General features: G+C 40.3%; 1 protein-coding gene across 1 annotated transcript in view; it reads right to left on the bottom strand.

Moving 5' to 3' along the window:
- The window catches only part of MTAP (methylthioadenosine phosphorylase), a 44,546-nt gene that overhangs the window by 830 nt on the left and 23,931 nt on the right, over positions 1 to 19,785 (bottom strand). Inside the window, exons 5-6 of the mRNA XM_077767061.1 lie at positions 9,992 to 10,094; positions 5,202 to 5,441 (exon numbers count right to left, since the gene is read on the bottom strand). Coding sequence (XP_077623187.1) covers positions 5,202 to 5,441; positions 9,992 to 10,094 — 343 coding nt within the window. The remainder of the gene's footprint in view (positions 1 to 5,201; positions 5,442 to 9,991; positions 10,095 to 19,785) is intronic.

Raw genomic sequence — 19,785 nt, 5'->3', positions numbered from 1 at the left:
AGAGAGAGGGAGTCACAGACTCTGAAACAGGCTCCAGGCTCTGAGCTGGCAGTCAGCACAGAGCCCGACGCGGGGCTCGAACCCACGAACTGCGAGATCATGACCTAAGCGAAAGTCGGACGCTTTACCGACTAAGCCACCCAGGCGCCCCATTTTTAAAAAAAAATTTTTTTAATGTTTTATTTATTTCTAGGAGAGAGAGAGAGAGAGAGACAGCGTGAGCAGGGGAGGGTCAGAGAGAGAGGGAGACACAGAATCCGAAGCAGGCTCCAGGATCCGAGCTGTCAGCGCAGAGCCCAATGCGTGGCCTGAGCCCACGAACCGTGAGATTATGACCTGAGCCGTAGTCAGACGCTCAACCGACCGGGTCACCCAGGTGCCCCTCTTACAAATTTTTTTAATGTTTATTCATTTTTTGAGAGAGAAAAAGAGAAAGAGACAGAGCATGAGTTGGGGAGGGGCAGAGAGCAAGGGAGACACAGAATCTGAAGCAGACTCCAGGCTCTAGGCTGTCAGCACAGAGCCTGATGCAGGGGCTTAAGCTCACAAACCACAAGATCATGACCTGAGCCTAAATCTGACACTTAACAGACTGAACCACCCAGACGCTCCAGCACATTTCCCTTTAGAGATGACTTCACGCTAATAAAGAGAAACGCTCGAATCAGAATATCATCATTTTTGCAGCTCCCAATGAATTAATGATGGTCTGCTAGATCACAGAAACCAAAGAATCCCAAACCAAATAAACAGTCTACTTTAATGAGTTTTCTGATGGGAGAACTAAATACTACATCTGACACCTGAACTGGATCAAAATATCTTTAGAACCAGCTGTCAACTTATAGAAAATAATAAAGAAGACAGAGAAATCTGTCAAACTACCCCAAGGAGATGATTTCAGTAATCCAGACTGTGGGAAAGTCTGGAGGTCAAATGACCCGGTTTCTTTTCAGAACACTTGGAAGTAAAAAACTGTGATATTAGAGATCACTAGAAACATGAACTCTGCCTCGATAGATTAAGGAATTATTGTTAGAAATAATGATATGTGGTTATGTTAGGTGTTCACGGATAAAATTATGGATCAGAGTATAGATAAAATATGATTGGCCATTAAGTTGGTATGTTCATAGAGGAAGCTTGGTGTGGATTTATAGAAGCTCATACTGTTGTCTCCTTTTGTTGTATATGACTGAAATTGTTTCATAAGGAATTGAAAACTGAATGTAAAATGGATAATTAGATAAAGTGGAATATTTGTCACACTTCACTATACTTAGAGCATATCTGAGGTTCAAGGGCACAAGGATTATACCTTTCAACTTATTTCCTGGAGTTTATATAAAGTCCAAATCCCTCCCACAAACACTGAGGTGTGTTTCAGGAGAAAATGATGAGCACCGTTCACTGTGGGGATACAAAGCAATGACTAGCCGGGTGCTGAGAGGCATATCTTAAGCAGAGTTTTCCAACATAGGCTCATGAAGCACCCAAGAGACTTGCCTTATGTATACTTTTTTTCCTTATACTTTTCCTTTTATTTTTTATGATTATTCTTATTTTAATTTTTTTAAAAATGTTTTATTTCTGAGAGAGAGAGACAGCATGATCAGGGGAGGGTCAGAGAGAGAGGGACACACAGAATCTGAAACAGGTTCCAGGCTCTGAGCTAGCTGTCAGCACAGAGCCCGACGTGGGGCTCAAATCCACGAACCGTGAGATCATGACCTGAGCCGAAGTCAGATGCTCAACTGACTGAGCCACCCAGGCACCTCTATTATTATTATTTTTAATGTCTTTATTTCTGAAAGAGAGAGAGACAGCGTGAGCAGGGGAGGGTCAGAGAGAGAGGGAGACACAGAATCTGAAGCAGGCTCCAGGCTTTGAGCTAGCTGTCAGCACAGAGCCCGACGTGAACCGGTTTGAACCCACGTACCACGAGATCATGACCAGAGCTGAAGTCGGACACTTAACCAACTAAGCCACCCAGGTGCCCCTATTCTTTTCCTTTTAACTGATATTTCTATATAGACTCTGAACTCTTTTTCTCTTCTTTGTTCCTGATGTTGGATTCTACCCAGAATGCCCATTCCTCTCAATAAAATCTAACCCTCTGTTTAAAGTTTATGAAGTCGGACACTTAACCAACTAAGCCACCCAGGCACCCCTATTCTTTTCCTTTTAACTGATATTTCTATATAGACTCTGAACTCTTTTTCTCTTCTTTGTTCCTGATGTTGGATTCTACCCAGAATGCCCATTCCTCTCAATAAAATCTAACCCTCTGTTTAAAGTTTATTTTTGAGAGAAAGAGTAAGGGAGAGCTAAAGCAAGGGAGAGGCAGAGACAGGGAGAAAGAGAGGATCCTAAGCAGGTTCTGCAGTGTCAGCACAGAGTCCAATGTGGGGCTCAATCTTATGAACCATGAGATCATGATGAGCCAAAGTCAGGTGCTTAACCGACTGAGCCACCTAGGCACCCCTCTAAACCCTCTATTTAATGTCCAGCTCAAATGTCAAGTTTTCTTCACATTTCTGCACGCCCCTCCATCACAGCTGCCATCTGATGACCATCCCCTCTTAGGAGCCTGCACTGTGGTACTTGCTCAACATATATCATTTGGTTTAATCTCCCAGAAATTCTATAAGATCAAAACTATAACTAAACAACCTCTACCCTTCACTTTGGCTCCATCCCACAGAAGAGTAAAAGTATCAAATAACCTGTCCTGTGTTACAAGTAAATGGAGCAAAAGGAATTGAAGGTGGGTTTGGGCAACTCTCAGATCTTCATACCACGCCAGGCTGCACATCTGGTCTAAAGCACAATGACACACATGGCTGGTTGGTGATGCAAAACTTCATCTATGCTTTTCTTGTGGCATTCAGCATTATCTGCCTTTGTGCCTTACCACTCATACCCAGCTTAGTTTCTCTGCTTTCAACTCAAGTGGCTCCAAATGACTGCTTTCCAAACCTCATGTGGTAAAGGAAAGCACCATTTGCTCTGCAGAGGAGTAGACAAATGTTACCAGAATGAGCAGAAAGCCACAGGCAGGAAGCAATCTCCTCTAGGGGAGTGGCAGGGGCTGGAGCCTCCGGCTAATTGGAAGCAGCTTCTCAACACAAGGAGGCTGAGCTGTCCCTTAGGTAACCAGAGCTGCCAAGTTAGAGATTATGCTGTGTCAGGATTTGGAAGTCTCTTATACACAAAGGTATTGACACAAAACAAGGAACCTGTATTCAAGTATAATCCAAACTCCATATACAAAGATGGACAGACAACAAGAATATCTTACTCTGTTTTGTATGAAAATGGATGGTGAAACAAGCAGTTCTGATACGGTGGGAAGGGTCACCTTCCAGAAGATGTCAGCTCCCCTACATGTGCTCAGAACAGCCAGCCCTGCACTTGTTTTTTACTTCAAAACTCCTTGACTGTACTTTTATCCCTTTCTCTATTTTAAAATGAGATCGAGAACAAGACAAGTGATACAGTTTCTTCAGTAAAATCCAAGGAATGAAGACCGGGGAATATTAGATTGAAAGAGATATGAGAGGCATATCATTCCGGGGGGTGCCTGGGTGGCTCAGTTGATTAAGCATCTGACTCTTTATTTCAGCTCAGCACATGACCTCATACTTATGAGATCAAGACCCATGTTGGGCTCTGTGCTGAGTGTGGAGTCTACTTAAGATTCTACCTCCCTCTCCCTTCGCCCTTCCCGCCCAAGCTTGCATGCTTTCTCCTTCTCTCTCTCAAAAAAAGGCATATCATTCAAATGCAATGTGTGCCTTATAAGGGACCCTGATTTGAATGGTTGTAGGAGACTAGCAGGAAAATGTAAACAGCCTGGATACTTGATTATACTAAGGATTCATATTAGTTTTTTGGGGTACCATAATGGTATTGTGGTTCTTCTGTTATTTTAAAAAAAGTCCTTTTGGAAAAATATTTACTTCAAAATAATGAGGGCAGAGGAGAGAGAAGTGCAGGGGTGTATATATGACACAGATTGGCTGTGGCTGGTAATTGTGGAAAGGTAGGGGTGATGTGTAACTGGGGGTTCATTATACTAGACTCTCTACTTTTGTACATGTTTCAAGTTTTCCACAATGAGAATATTTATTTTGGAAGCCTGACTGACATGGTCCAGTGTCTTCAAATACCAGATGGACCTTGCTGTCTTTCCTGCCCAGAACCCTTTACTAACCTCCCCTCTGAAATCCTTACATAGTCTGCATGGCACTGCCTGCCTCCCTCCCTCCTCTCCACTCCATCCATGCATGCCTGCCTTTCCCACAACATATACCAGAAAGGCTTCCCAGACTTCAAATGTTTGGTTGAGTCAACTGGATATGTACTTGTCGCCATACTATTTCTTTATAAGCCTGAGCTTTCTTACATTGGTCTGCTTAAACCTCTGTACTTCCTCCCTAAGACCCCCAAAGCCTCAGAATGTTAGCCCCTTACAAACTTGTCTGTCTGCTGTCATAGTCCTACGCCAAGCATCATCTATCTGGTCACAGCAGGTTAGACAGATATGAATTCAGTGTCCTCATACCAGACAGAGGTAATAGGTCTTTCCCTTTGAAAACAAACAAATAACCAGTAGTGCAGAATAAGGAAATTACAAACAAAACACACTTTTATCTTTAAAATTAAAATAAGGCCCAAGTCTCGGGGTGACTGAGTGGCTTGTCAGGTAAGCATCTTGACTTCTACTCAGGTCATGATCTCATGGTTCATGGGTTCAAGCTCCGGGTCGGACTCTGTGCTGAGTGTTCCAAGCCTAGAGCCTACTTTGGGTTCTGTGTCTCCCTCTCTCTCTGCTCCTCCCCTACTCATGCTCTGTCCTTCTCTCTGTCTCTCAAAAATAAACATTAAAAAAAATAAAAACTGAAAAAAAGCCTAAGTCTCAAAATTAACTCCCACTGCACCTACATGTCTACAATGCACTGCTTACTGTTGATCCTTGGAAAGTGTCATGTTCTTCTCTACGGAGATCTATTTTGTATCTTCCAAAGAGAATTAATAAAGAAAATATATGACCATATATAAGAAGCTGACTTTAAGACCTGGTAGAAAGGTGCTTTCTGGAACTAATACAGTAGAAACAAATGGTTAAGGCACTCTCAATGGCTCTCATGGCAACCAGAAACCCAGGCTATATATTTTCAGAAGCAAATTCCACCTACCGCTTCCTCATGCTCCTTCCAACAATCATAATCTGTCGCCATGGCGATACTTGCATAGCAAATTCCAGCCTCCTTAGCAAGAACCACCTCAGGAACCGTGGTCATGTTGATAACATCTGCCCCCCAGGTGCGGAACATGAAGCTTTCCGCCCTCGAGCTAAAGCGAGGTCCCTCGATGGTGACCACTGTCCCTTTTGAGTGGGACCGGAGCCCTAACTTTTTAGCAGTCTCTATGAGGACCTAGAATACAAAGAATCACAGACTCAAAACATACAAATTTAAGTAACAGTTTAATATTTTGGTTTTTCCCCCCGCCCAATGTTCAACAAGTTAATTATTTAAGTATTTTTATATAAATGGCTAGTACCTGGAGGCCCTATGACAGAGCCTGGGGGATCACACAAGTGTGTTTCCTGGACCTTCACCCTCCTTACATAATCCTGTTCCCCCAGCACCTTGCACATATGACTTACAGCAACAAAGGCAAACAGTGAGCTTTTTCTATACACCAGGCATTTGTTTTTATACTTTAATTTCATTTATTTCTTAACAGCTTGAAGAGACTAACCTGGGTTGTGAATATGGACTTGAGTCTCAGCCCTTCACCCAGGAGGTGGAGCTAAGGTACCGATCCTATTCACATCTCAAAGACATGCTAGGAACGGTTTCCAAGCTCCTGGATTGGTCTTTCAAACACAATGTAAAGAGCACAGTAAAACTTTTTTTTTTTTTTTTTTTTTTTGGTTAGAAAATGACTTCTTCATAATCTCTTTTCCCAAAGAAGAGTAAAAACAGAATGAGGCTGTGCAGGTTTTTTCTTTCTAGGGATAAACTGATCATGGCATCTCTTTCAATGGGAAGGCCATGCATAGATTTTAAAAACGTTAAAAGCCCGATCACTTTTCCCAGCATCTAATTAATAATGCACATCTAACCTTCTTTCTGGTTATTAATTTCTAGCCTGCACTTCAACATTCCTTTTTAATTAAAAAAAAAAGTCCTAAAAAAAATTAAGCCTTTTAAATTTAACTGTTAACCTACTTAACCACTGCCAGAAATTCCCTTAATCTTTGTATGTCATTTTCTTATCTGTAAAATGAGATGAAGACTGTATTAGAGAAGTAGTGTGTAGGTTAAATGAGCTAAGGAATATACATCACAGAATTCTTTTGGGCATACTGTAAACATTGTGTAAAAGCTAAACCAGTCTTCTAACAATTGTTAATATTGGCACCTTCTACACACGTTTGCCAAATAATTGGCAATGGTTCCTGGGGTGCTTTAAATATAAAATGGAGAGACTCTATGCCAATAAAGGCTCTAATTTAGGCCAAAGTCTGTCTAGCCTGCACATGTTGGAATCACATAGGCAAATTATTAAAGAATTTTAGCATGAGCTTTGGCAACTCCAAATTTAGAAGCATGACAAGTCACAGGGCATTGAACAGTTGATGTTCTATCTTGTTTATTTACCTTAGATTATGTGGAAAATAAGACTAATTTTAATAAAAATATTATTATTAATTTAATAATTAATTTTTATTATTTAATAATACTACTTAGAGTACAGGTTATAAATTCAAGGACCTAAATCACTCCTCCTTCCCCTACCTACTCCTAGAACCCCCAAATTAAGATATAGCCAGCCCAGGCGTACCTTGGTGGCTCAGTTGGGTGAGCATCCAACTTTGGCTCAGGTCATGATCTCCCAGTTTGTTGGTTCAAGCCCCACATCAGGCTCTGTGCTGACAGCTCAGAGCCTAGAGCCTGCTTTAGATTCTGTGTTTCCCTCTTTTTCTGTCCCTCCCCCACTGGTGCTCTAGGTCTCTCTTTCAGAAACGAATAAACATTTAAAAAGATTTTTTTAGAAAAGATGTAGCCAGCCCAGTCCTGTCTTCATTCAATGTCTTTTAAAATCCTGAATAACCAACCTGTATGTCTGGGCCAAACTCAAGCACCTCTACAGATTAGTGACGGAACAGCACTACTACATCGTACACTGGATTGTGGCAGGTTAAGTTCTCACGTAACTCTGGGAGGTAGGCGCATGATGGTGAGGAAAGGAAGTGAAGGCTTCTGGGTCTGGACCAGCTACAGTGACAGACCCTGAATCTTGTAACTTTACCCCCACAAGAACAGAGAACTCAAACATTATGTACCAGAGATTCAAACCACAGGCTGAGAGATCTCTGGGTCTGAGGCCAAGATGCTTTAATTTGGAACTCCTGAACCTACCATAATCCTTCAAATTTTATTAGCAATATTAGATCACCAAGCTAAATATATTTTATGTATTAGAACTTGCAAAGACTGCTTCAGATTACCTCCTAAGATGACAAGAAGTGAAAATATTTCGGGGGTAGAAGTGACATGGAACAAAAGATAAACAATATAAAAGGATATTCTGTGACAAGTATTTTTTCCACCATGTCTTAGTGAGCTATTACACCTCCCAAGGGAAATCACCAGTTTTTGGGTCAATTTTCCAAAAAGACTCTATTTGCATGTAAGTATTTTCATATTTACCTCTTTATATACAACACAAGTGGCAGAATACAGTACAACCATTGTTCATACCTTGTTTGCCACTTGACAGTTCACCTTGACAATCCTTCCTCATCAGTACATGAAAAGTCATGTGAATGTTCAAAGTTAAAGTGATAATTACCAAAGGGCAGCACCATCTACTCTTTACATTTCTGGACAATGTTTACAAATCTCTTTCAGAATATGTAGGAATAAAATTATATTCCAAAGGCTATTTTTCCCAAATTTTTTGGTGTTAGAGAACACGCACAAGTCGGGGAGGGGAGCAGAGGGAGAGAAAGAGAGAATCCCAAGCAGGCTCAACATTCAACATGGAGCCCAACATGGCACTCAGTCCCAGGACCCTGGGATCATGACCTGAGCTGAAATCAAGAGTTGGATGCTTAACTTCCTGAACCACCCAGGCACCCCTTTCCCATTTTCTTAAACCGCCTTTCCTGCACTCTAAATGTTCGGGGCAGGGGGTGGGGGGGGCGGCGGGCGCAGTGTCCCTTGACCTGACTAGACCAATAACTGCTGAGTTAATCTGGTCTCAAGGGAGGCCAAACTGTTACTGGAAACTATCACCAAGCCACCACATTTGCATGAGTTCTGAAGACATCATTAGTATTTCCCCTACCCTACCTCTACTCCTAGTACTATAAATCAGTGTTTTCTCTGTGGGACAAGATCTCAAGCATATCTCTCCCTAGTCTATTTCTTCCCAAGCTGCCCCCATTTGGAAATGGACTAGAATTTTATATACCTCTGCTTACCCCTGGAAAACAAATTCATTACGTGGACAGATCTATGTCTCAGAGGGAAGACTAGCACCAACATTTTGATATATTCTGCTAACTACCCAGAAACACATACATCCAAATACAAAAATACAAACTTAACTTGCCATTTTTAAAAAACAAATAAAAAAATTACTTTCAAAGAAATCAGAGGGAACCAATAAGCTGTGGTGTATCTGAAATGGGTCTCCCTGTGACTCCTGGCTTCAAATTCTAGAATTCTGAAACCATGATGAGGTTAAGGTGCCCTTGCTATTAACCACAAGGAACCTATTTTTACACAATTATGCTGAACATAAAAGTTAAAAATCTACTTTCCATATGTAGGTGTTGAAATTATCTGAATGAGTAGCATGGTTATATACTTTCACTGCCATTTGTAGAGCTATCCCTGTAGTTCTGAGATTTTACTATAATCCTGGAAAGGAAGCTGGGTAGTTATAGCCAAACTCACTTCAAAGGTCAATGATACCAATCTGACAATTTATAGATTATCAACTAGTAATTCATAAAAGCAGTTACCAGTAATTGGATATCTCATAACTGACATGTATAGTTCAAAGCACTTTATGAGTAATAATGCATTTATCCCTCACATTTCTGTGAGATATGTGTTAGCATTACCTTCATTTTCCAAATGGGGAAACTGAGGCCCAGAGGCATTAGGTAACTTGTCCAGAAAAATACAACCAAGCACAAGAGCAGAGGTTTGATCCTAGAACCAGAGGTAATCTGGTTCTAGACTATACACTCTTGACTAATATGCTGTCTTATACTAAATTATTCTGGGCCATCAGTTAAGTGTCTGACTCTGGGTTTCAGCTCAGAAGATCATGCCCTGCGTTGGGCTCCATGCTGACAGCTAAGGCCCTGCTTGGGATTCTCTCTCCCTCTCTCTCTGTCCCCCTTCCCTGCTTCTGCGTGTATACACTCTCTCTCAAAATAAACTTAAAAAAAATAAAACTTAAAAAAATAAACTTAAAAAACAAGTATTCTGGGGCTCCTGGGTGGCTCAGTCAGTTAAGCATCCGACTTCGGCTCAGGTCATGATCCTGCAGTTTGAGTTCAAGCCCCGCTTCAGGCTCTGTGCTGACAGCTCAGAGCCTGAAGCCTGCTTCAGATTCTGTGTCCCACCCCCTCCCCTGCCCCTCCCACGCTCATGCTCTGTGTCTCTGTCTCTCAGTAATAAATAAACGTTTAAAAAATTTTTTTTAGAAAAAGGTATTCTGACAGCAAAATCAAATCCTATAAAAAGTAGCTTGCAACTTTGAGTGATTTAGCTTATAAATGACTGAGAGTCATGGTGGCATTAGTGACACAGGGAAACTCTTCATGAAACCTTGCCTAAGAAGGAAGTTTGAGAGGTGCAAGAGGGACCATGTGCTTAGCCAATTAATCTAACTGTAGATGCCACCCCAAGCCCTTACGACTTATTTTAGTGCACCTTCCAGAAAGACTACAAACCTCTCTCGTCTTGGGGCAGAATGGCTCAGCCATGGGAATATGGCATACTCCTCTGGCACAGGAATGACTTCCATCATAGAAGGTCTGAGGCCTTTTGGTGGTCCTACAAAATAAAGTGAAAATGTTTTTGTTTTTTTTTAAAGCCATCACTCCATCCTCTGGGGGATGGTGAATCAACTGTATCTAGGTCAACATCTTGGTGCTTGCTCCAGAATCAACAGCTCTGGATAAGGTGAAGGCAACTATTGGAAAACCCACTTTGGGATGGTATTGGGCTTTTTTGGCTCTGGGTTGGTGGCAAAATACTTTCCACCATGTTTGGTGACTGTGACAGGACAACCACAGCGGACTGTAGGTACAACTCAATATTGGGCTCGGGAGGCTGGGTAAACCACTTAAGAAGTCACTATAAAATTCTCAATCAGTGTAGATGTTAGAGGTCTGTACAGTGAACCCCATATATATCCATCGCCTGGATTCAACAGTTTAAATGTTGTCAAGCTTGCTTCATCTATTAGCTTTTCCATGATTGCAAATCTCAGACTCTGTCATTTTACCTCTCTTTAGATGGACCAAAATATCCATACTTTTCACTGCAATGTCATAATCACATCTGATAAAAATTATTTCCCAAGCACCAACTAATATACAGACCATATGCAAATTTCCTTTATGTCTTCCAAACATCTTTTTTTAAAAATAAATGCTTTTTTAGTTTCAAGTTCCAGACAAGGTCCTAAACTTACATTTGACTGGCCTGGCCTGTCTCTAATGAGAGTAATTCCTGCCCTGTTATTTTTTTCACCCCCAATATTATTTTTTCATGCCTTTGGCCCACTGAAGAAAGCAGCCATTTGTCCTGCCTCACTTTAGGGAATCTCTTTGCACCTAATTTAGCTTGTTCCTCTACCCATCAAAATTAGTTCTGAACTCACTCAGTTCAACTTTTTGAATCCATAAAGGAGAGGCTAAAATTAACCCAGAGCCAGAGCCAAATCACCCTACAAATTTTTACCCTAAGTTTTCAGAATAAAGCACTTTCTATGTCCTTTACCTTGTTCTCAACTTGAACCCATGAGTAATACAGGAAAAAGAGTCTTTATCTTTCCTATAGAGGGGAGGGCTAGACGAAGGGAAAACGGGACAGTAGATCACTTAATGTCTACTTCTGGGGCCCGGAGAGAAGGGAACGGCATAGGTAATATACTCGTTCGGTTTATACAGCTAGCAGGTCTGCCTACCAAAATTAATCTGTTACTTTCATCCTGTCACATACCAAACAGTGACATTAGCTGGCACCAAAGCCCCCTGGCTCAGTAAGGAGGCCTCAGTGCTCTGCAGGGATGAAATCCTAGCCCTTTGTCATATGTGTCTTAGGGGAAGGCTTAACCCCAAAACAATTCCAGATGGAGTTGAAGAACAGGTCAAATGACTGTTCCAGCCCATATAAAGAGAGGCTTTTCTCTTTTTGTAAAACTAACCAATAAAATGGTGCCACGTACTCCAGCTCTGGCTTCATATCAGCCTTCCATGAGTCAAGTATTAGCAATACCCCCATTTACAACCATAATTAAGTATGAAAACAGGGCCACAAAAACCTCCAGCTATACCCCAAGCAGTGTCCATGCAACAAAACCTGCACCTTATCTCTGTCCCTCTCTCCTCTATTTCTGCCCTTTCTTTGTCTCATCACTCCTCTTTGTTCTGAACTTCTATCTTAAGACAAAACATGTATTAGTTATGCTTTATGTTATGTCATTACGTGTGATATTATTACCTATAGTTTTCATTTCCTATGTCAAGTGGAAACATTTTACATTTTTCTCTTTAAATAAAGCTCTTTAACCACTAGCTATATGGCTTAGAGCAAACTGCCATATCTTTTTGATTCTCCATTTCCAATCATAAAATGCAGTTTATCCACCCATTTATACAGCTATTATGAGGATTAAGTCGATCAAGATGTCCAGACAAATGTGAGCAACTCGGAAGTAAGGTCTGGGCTGGAGCTGGTATAGGGGGCCAGCACCAAGGAGAAACTGTGGTTACAGCTGGAGCCTCAGAGCACTCAACCCCATAGGCACAAGTGAAAGGGACAGCCCTGAGGAAGAAATGAACACTTTAATACGAGTATTTCTAATAGTTTCAGGACTATGCTGTCAAGATCCAGCAAAGGAAAGAGCAAATGAGAAACACCTCTTCACACAGCCTGCCCACCTATCCATGGTGTTTCACATAACTTAAGTGTCCATACATTCAATGAAACATTTAATGACCTAAATTTCAGTCACTATAAATAGCAATACTCCTGTCCAGCATAAAATAAGGCATGAACAATGCTGAATGAAATGCTGACCAAGGGCAATGGAGGTTTGCAATCATAGGGGAAGTGAGTGGAGTACATGTTCTTCGATAAGTATATAAACGTTATCTCTTCCTTATGATTTTTAAAAATGTTTTTATTTTTGACAGAGAGAGAGAGAAAGAGAGAGAAAGAGCATGACAGAGAATCCTAAACAGGCTCTGCACTCTAAGCCCATGGGGCTTAAGCTTGTGAAGCGTGAGATCATGACCTGAGCCACAATCAAGAGTCAGACGCTCAAACGAATGAGCCACCCAGGCACCCCTTCCTTAGGATTTTCTTAATAACACCTTCTTTTCTGTAGCTTGCTTTACTGTAAGACTATAGTACATAATACATGTTTCAGATAAAATTCGTGCTAAATGACTGTTTGTGTTATCAAAGCCTTCTGGTCAACAGTAGGCTCTTAGTAGTTAAGTTTTGGGGAGCTCAAAAATTATACATGGGTTTTCAACTCACAGGGGTCAGCATTCCTAGCCCCCATGTTGTTTAAGGGTCAACTGAAATTTGTTACAGTAGCAACAGGACACTAATACACTTGCTTACATGGTTTAAGATACAGTCAACCCAGTTATGGTTTCTGCAGTAATAAGTGATGCTGAAGTCTGGTCTGAACTCTTGCTTCAGTTAGCAAACCTTCCCAGCTAGGCAAGGGAACTGCTATCATTTCACTTCCCCATTAGCTTAGGAAGGACCTTGCTTGGCAGTCAGACTCTGGAAGTGACTGATCTGGCTGGTTTTACCACTCACTCAATAAATAACTCTATGCCTCTAGGAAAGTCAATCTGATCTCTCTGTACTTCAGTTTGTATCTGTTTTCTCATATTTAAAATGGGAAATAAATAATACCACGTGTCTTCCAAGGTTGATGTGAAGACTGAATGAGACACACGAAGCAAATGCTTAGCACTAGCAACTATTGTTCAGGGAAAATCTGCTTCTGTACTTGCCATGTGCCAACCTCAGGGTGTGACATGTGCATGGACCTCAAGGCAAAGGTACACAAAAAAACTGTGAAGCTATCAAACCCAGGTACATGCTGAGACATTAAGTGTGCATAAAAACAAAAAACTGCCCATGGAAGAATGAAGTAGGCAAAATTCTGTTGTGTACTGGCAGGAAAAATGACTTCAAGACTGCCAAGGGGAGAACACTGGGCACTTTCAGACACATAATAAGGAAAAGCCCAGAAAAAGACTGTTAGGTTGTTTCTGAATCAAGACTCTTAAATTGGCTCTAGGACAGCCATTTGTTAATAATTTTCCTTTGAAGAAATGCTGAGTTGCAGACAAGGAAAACACTTGTCCTACAGAAGCAAACATAACTACACATCTCTGAGGAGGCACATGTCCCAAACAGGCCTCAGCATGCAGGAACATGAGTCAATTAATGTACTGGCAAAGTAGGGCCAACAACTGCTCATAAGGAGCATGGCTTTGGGGAAACGATTCCACCCACATCACTTAAAAGATATCCAAACAGAAAATAATATGCAGAGGCAAAGACAAACTTAGTTTCTGAGAAACCAAAATGAAACAAAAAACCTCCCAGTCCCTCTTTTCATTAAAGCCTGGGCTCTGAGGGAAAGTGGAGGTGTTCTATGTAGGTCTGTCACAGCCATCTTGATGCCCAGAAGCTGTGCTAACAATTTATCCTATGGGGATGTTCACACAAATACAAAGATAACTGGTCACACCAACATTAACTAAACCACAGTTAATACAAACAGGAAACTTAAAAATTACACATTGGTAAAACAGCTTAAATATATCATATATCCAACAATGGAAGAGTGTATAGCTGTTAGGAAGAATATGGTGGTATCTGACTACAGGTGTGGAAAGCTAAGAGAGATGGTTAAAAGGGAAGACAGCATGTTGTGAACTCGTACAGTAAAAAGAAAAATTGTTCTTTTTCTAGAATTCCTACAGTCACACACAGTGTTTTTCCTTGTGTTAAAAATATATAAATAGTATACATACAGTATGGACTCACAATATGCTTTAGTTCATATCTTTTTTTCAGTTAATGGCATATCTTAAAGACTTTTCTAGATCACATATAAATCTATTTGTTTAAAGTGCTAAATAGAACACCATGGGTAGGCCAGTATATTTAACTTATTATGCAAAAAATGGGTAATTAATAATGGTACAACCAGTATCTCTGCATGAGCTACCTTGTACACGGTTCTCAAAAAACCAAGAAAAGGAACTATTTCGGTCAAAGGCCACATACCTTTTGAAGTTTAACAGATCTTACCAAATCGCTTTTCAAAGGGCTGTAGCAAGGGATACACCCACGGGAAACACAGGAGGGTGTCACTTTCTACCATATGCCCTCCTACACTATTTTCATTTTATTCCATTACAAATATGCATTACTCTTTAAATGCTTTAAAATACAAATCTGTTGGATAGCATTTTACTTTTAGCACATATTACAACACTAGAGATAATTAAAAATTTGAAAAGTATGCAAACAGGTGAAGATGGCAAAAAAAAAAAAAAGAGAAAGGCCAAGTCACCTTGGTGAACTGGTTAGATCAAAAGGGTTATTTGTATCCTTGGAAATCTGCATAACTTTAAGATCAACAGGATTAAGAATGAGCCTTCTAAATTTCTAGGTGTATATATACATGTGGGTATACACACACATATTTGTGAACAGCACTGGCATAGCATGTTTATAAGTGAAGGATCAAATCCTAGAAGATTTGGGTCAAGGGTTCTCATCTGGAAAAGAAAAGTAAGGCACATGGGGAACAGAAGATAGAATTCAGAACTGCAGTGGGTAGAAGTAGAGAAAATTCTGATATGAATGGCAACAAATTATGCCATATAAGGAGTCTGTTAATCAGAAGGAACCGAAGTCTTCTAAATTTGGACAAAGGTCATTAAGATCCTACTGTTGCTCTTAACTAATGAGTGCTTATGGTGCCACAGGAAAGGAGAAAAACCAATGATGTTTTATATCCTAATGGGGAGGGCACACTGCTCGATAAATAGCTTACAGTTTCCCCTCTTCTTTTGGACTTTCCATGACGTCTTGCTAAACAGAGCAGATCATGGAGAGCAGTAGCATAAGTACAAAATCTCAGCTCTGACAACGCTGGTAAGTAACAATCTCTTTGGGCCTCACTTTTCTCATCTGTACAAGGGGATAATAAAGTACGTACAAGATGCTTCCCAATGCTGTGTAATTAGCAGTACCAGGAACGCTGTTAGGACTACAAAAGCAGCTTTGTTTTGCTGTAAAATATCATGGACACCACTCCAAGTCAACGCACGTAGCTTTAAAAGATCCTGTTTGCAACTTCACAACATTCCACAGGATGGCTGCCAACCAATGTGTTAGGCTGCTCACTGAAGAAACAATATACATACATCCTGGTACATGTCTAGAAAAATCTGGTGCTTTTATTCTTAGGACTGCAAAAGGGAAAGGCTGGTTGGAAAGACATGCATACTTTAAACCTTAGTAAGGAGTCAGACTCCCTTTTAAGAGAGTCCTTACAATCTACTAGCAATAGCTATATGAATGTTAATTATCCAGACCTAACAGCACCTGACATGTGAAAGGAGCTTAATATTTTCTTTCACTTCAGAATTACCCAAGAATAACAACTCCGTGTTCAGAAGAATACATGTTATCAGGTTATAAACATTATTATCTCACTGGGGAGAAGAAAATGAGCAGGGACACGAAGCACAAAGGCAATGGTAGAAACTACTACAAAGGTGACCAAATATTTCTAAGTACATGTCAAAGGTCATTGGCATCGATGACAAAAGGAACGAGGAAAAAATTACATCAAATTACAGGAAGAGCTGAGGTCTTCTACAAGAACTTGTTGGGTTTTTTTCATTTAACTTTTTTAAAATTTACATCCCAGTTAGTTAGCATACAGTCCAATAATGATTTCAGGAGTAGATTCAATGATTCATCCCCTATGTATAACTTTTTGGCTCATCCCAAAAAGTGTCATTCTTAATGCCCCTTGCCCATTTAGCCCATCGCCCCACCCACAACCCCTCCGGCAACCCTCAGTTTGTTCTCTGTATGTAAGAGTCTCTTATGTTTTGTCCCCCTCCCTGATTTTACATGACTTTTGCTTCCCTTCCCTTATGTTCATCTGTTTTATAGCTTAAATTCTACATGAATGGAGTCGTGTGATATTTGTCTTCCTCTGATTGACTAATTTCACTTAGCATAATACCCCCTAGTTCCATCCATGTAGTTGCACATGGCAAGATTTCATTCTTTTTGATTGCTGAGTAATACTCCATTGTATTTATATATACCACATCTTCTTTATCCTTTCATCTGTCAAAGGACATCTGGGCTCTTAACATACTTAGGCTGTTGTTGAAAGCACTCCTATAAACATTGGGGTGCATGTGCCCCTTCAAAACAGCCTAACTGTATCCTTTGGATAAATACCTAGTAGTGTAATTGCTGGGTCATAGGGTAGTTCTATTTTTAATTTTTTGAGGAACCTCCATACTGTTTTCCAGAGGCTTTACCATTTTGCATTCTCACTAGCAGTACGAAAGGATTCTTCTTCCTCCACATCCTTGCCAACATCTGTTGTTACCTGAGTTGTTAATTTTAGCCATTCCAACTGGTGTGAGTTGGTGTCTCGTTGTGGTTTTAATTTGTATTTCCCTGATGAGTGATATTGAGCATTTTTTCATGTCTGTTAGCCATCTGGATGTCTTCTTTGGACAAGTGTCTACTCGTGTCTTTTGCCTATTTCTTCACTGGATTATTTCTTTTTTGGATGTTGAGTTGGGATAAATTCTTTGGAGATTTTGGATACTAACCCTTTATCTGATATGTCATTTGGAAGTATCCTTTCCCATTCAGTTGGCTGACTTTTAGTTTTGCTGATTGTTTCCTTCACTCTCCAGAAGCTTTTTATTTTGATGAGGTCCCAAAAGTTCATTTTTGCTTTTGTTTCCCATGCCTCCAGTGACGTGTTGAATAAGAAGTTCCTGTAGCCAAGCTCCAAGAGGTTTTTGCCTGCTCTCTCCTCTAGGATTTTGATTGCTTCCTGTCTTTTTAAAATTAAATTAAATTTTATTTTTTTAGTGTTTATTTTTGAGAGAGAGAGAGAGAGGGAGCGCGCACATGAGTAGGGGAGGGGCAGAGAGAGAGGGAGATGCAAAATCTGAAGCAGGCTCCAGGCTCTGAGCTGTCAGCACAGAGCCCAATGTGGGGCTCGAACTCACAAACCATGAGATCTGAGATCATGACCTGAGCGAAGTTTGACGCTTAACTGACTGAGCCACCCAGGCGCCCCAGTGGCTTCCTGTCATATGTTTAGGTTTTTCATCCATTTTGAGTTTATTTTGGGGTATGGTGTAAGAAAGTGGTCTAGGTTCATTTTTCTACATGTCACTGTCCAGTTTTCCTAGCACTATTTGCTGAAAACTGTCTTTACGCCATTGGATATTCTTTCCTGCTTTGTCAAAGATTAGTTGGCCATATGTTTGTGGGTCCCTTTCTGGGTTCTCTATTCTGCTCCACTGATCTGAGTGTTTTTGTGCCAGTACCATACTGTCTTGATGCTTACAGCTTTGTATACATCTTGAAGTCCAGGACTGTGGTGTCTCCAGCTTTGGTTTTATTTTTCAGGGTTGCTTTGGCTATTTGGGGTCTTTTCTGGTTCCATACAAATTTTAAGACTGTTCTCACTCTGTGAAGAATGCTGGTGATATTTTGACAGGGATTGCACTGAATACGTCAATTGCTTTGGGTAGTATTGATATTTTAACAATATATGTTCTTCCAATCCATGAGCATGGAATATTTTTCCTTTTTTTTTTTTTTTTGCATCTTCAATTTCTTTCATAAGCTTGCTATAGTTTTCAGTGTATAGGTTTTTCAACTCCTTGGTTAGGCTTATTCCGAGGTATTTTATGGGTTTTGGTGCAATTGTAAATGGGATCGATTTCTTGATTTCTCTTTCTGTTGCTTCGTTATTGGTGTATAGAAGTGCAACCGCTTTAAAACATTTTTTTTAATGTTAATTTATTTTTGAGAGAGAGAGAGCATGAGCAGGGAAAGGGTAGAGAGAATCCAAAGCGGGCTCCAGTCTCTGAGCTGCCAGCACAGAGCCCTATGCAGAGCTTGAAGTCACAAACTGTGAGATCATGACTGAACTGAAGTCAGATGCTTAACCGATTGAGCCACCCAGGCATCCAGAAGTGCAATTGACTTCTGTGCATTGATTTTATATCTTATGACTTTGTTGAATTCATGGATCAGTTCTCCCAGTTTTTGGTGGAATCTTTCGGGCTCTCCATATAGAGTATCATCTTGTCTGTGAAGAGTGAAAGTTTGACTTCCTCCTTGCCCATTTGGACACCTTGTATTTCTTTGTGTTGTCCGACTGCTGAGGCTAGGACTTCCAATAATATGTTGAATAACAGTGGTGAAAGTGGACATCCCTGTCGTGTTCCTGACTTTAGGAGGAAAGCACTCAGTTTTTCTCCATTGAGAATGAGATTAGTGGTGGGTCTTTCATATATTGCTTTTAAGATCTTGAGGTATGATCCTTCTATCCCTACTTTCCTGAGAGTTTTTATTAAGAAAGGATGCTGCATTTTGTCAAATGCTTTCTCTGCATCTATTGAGAGGATCATACAGTTTTTGTCCTTTCTTTTATTGATGTGATGTATCACACTGCTTGCTTGTGGATATTGAACCAACCCTGCATCTCAGGTATAATTCCACTTGGTCATGGTGAATCATGTTGGATCCGGTTGGCTAGTATCTTGTTGAGGATTTTTGCATCCATGTTCATCAGGGAAATTAGTCTGTGGTTTTCCTTTTTAGTGGGGTCTTTGTCTGGTTTTGGAATTAAGGTAGGGCTAGTTTCATAGAATGAGTTTGGAAGTTTTCCTTCCATTCCTATTTTTTGGAATAGAGTCAAAAGAACAGGTGTTAACTCTTCTTTAAATGTTTGGTAGAATTCCCCTGTAACGCCATGGACTCTTGTTTTTTTTGGAAGATTTTTGACTACTAATTCAATTTCTTTACTGTTTATGGGTCTGTTTCAAATTTTCTATTCTTGTTTCAGCTTTGGTAGTTTATGTTTCTAGAAATTTTTCCATTTCTTCCACATTGCCCAATTTATTGGAGTATAATTGCTCATAATATTCTCTTATAGTTTGTATAGTTCTAACATGTTGGTTGTGATTTCTCCTCTTTCATTTTTGATTTCATTTATTTGGGTCCTTTCCTTTTTCTTTTTGATCAAAGTGGCTAGAGGTTTATAAATTTTAACCAGCTCTTGGTTTCATTGATCTGTTCTGTTTCTTTTGGTTTCGATAGCATTGATTTCTGCTCTAATCTTTATGATTTCCCCACTTCTGCTGGTTTTGGCTTTTATTAGCTGTTCTTTTTCCAGCTCTTCAAGGTTTAA

Source organism: Crocuta crocuta, unplaced genomic scaffold, assembly GCF_008692635.1.
Source record: "Crocuta crocuta isolate KB4526 unplaced genomic scaffold, BGI_CrCroc_1.0 scaffold658, whole genome shotgun sequence".
In the NCBI taxonomy this organism is placed as follows: Eukaryota; Metazoa; Chordata; class Mammalia; order Carnivora; family Hyaenidae; genus Crocuta; species Crocuta crocuta.
The sequence above is the reverse complement of the archived record's forward strand: the minus strand, read 5'-3'. Positions and strand labels throughout refer to the sequence as shown.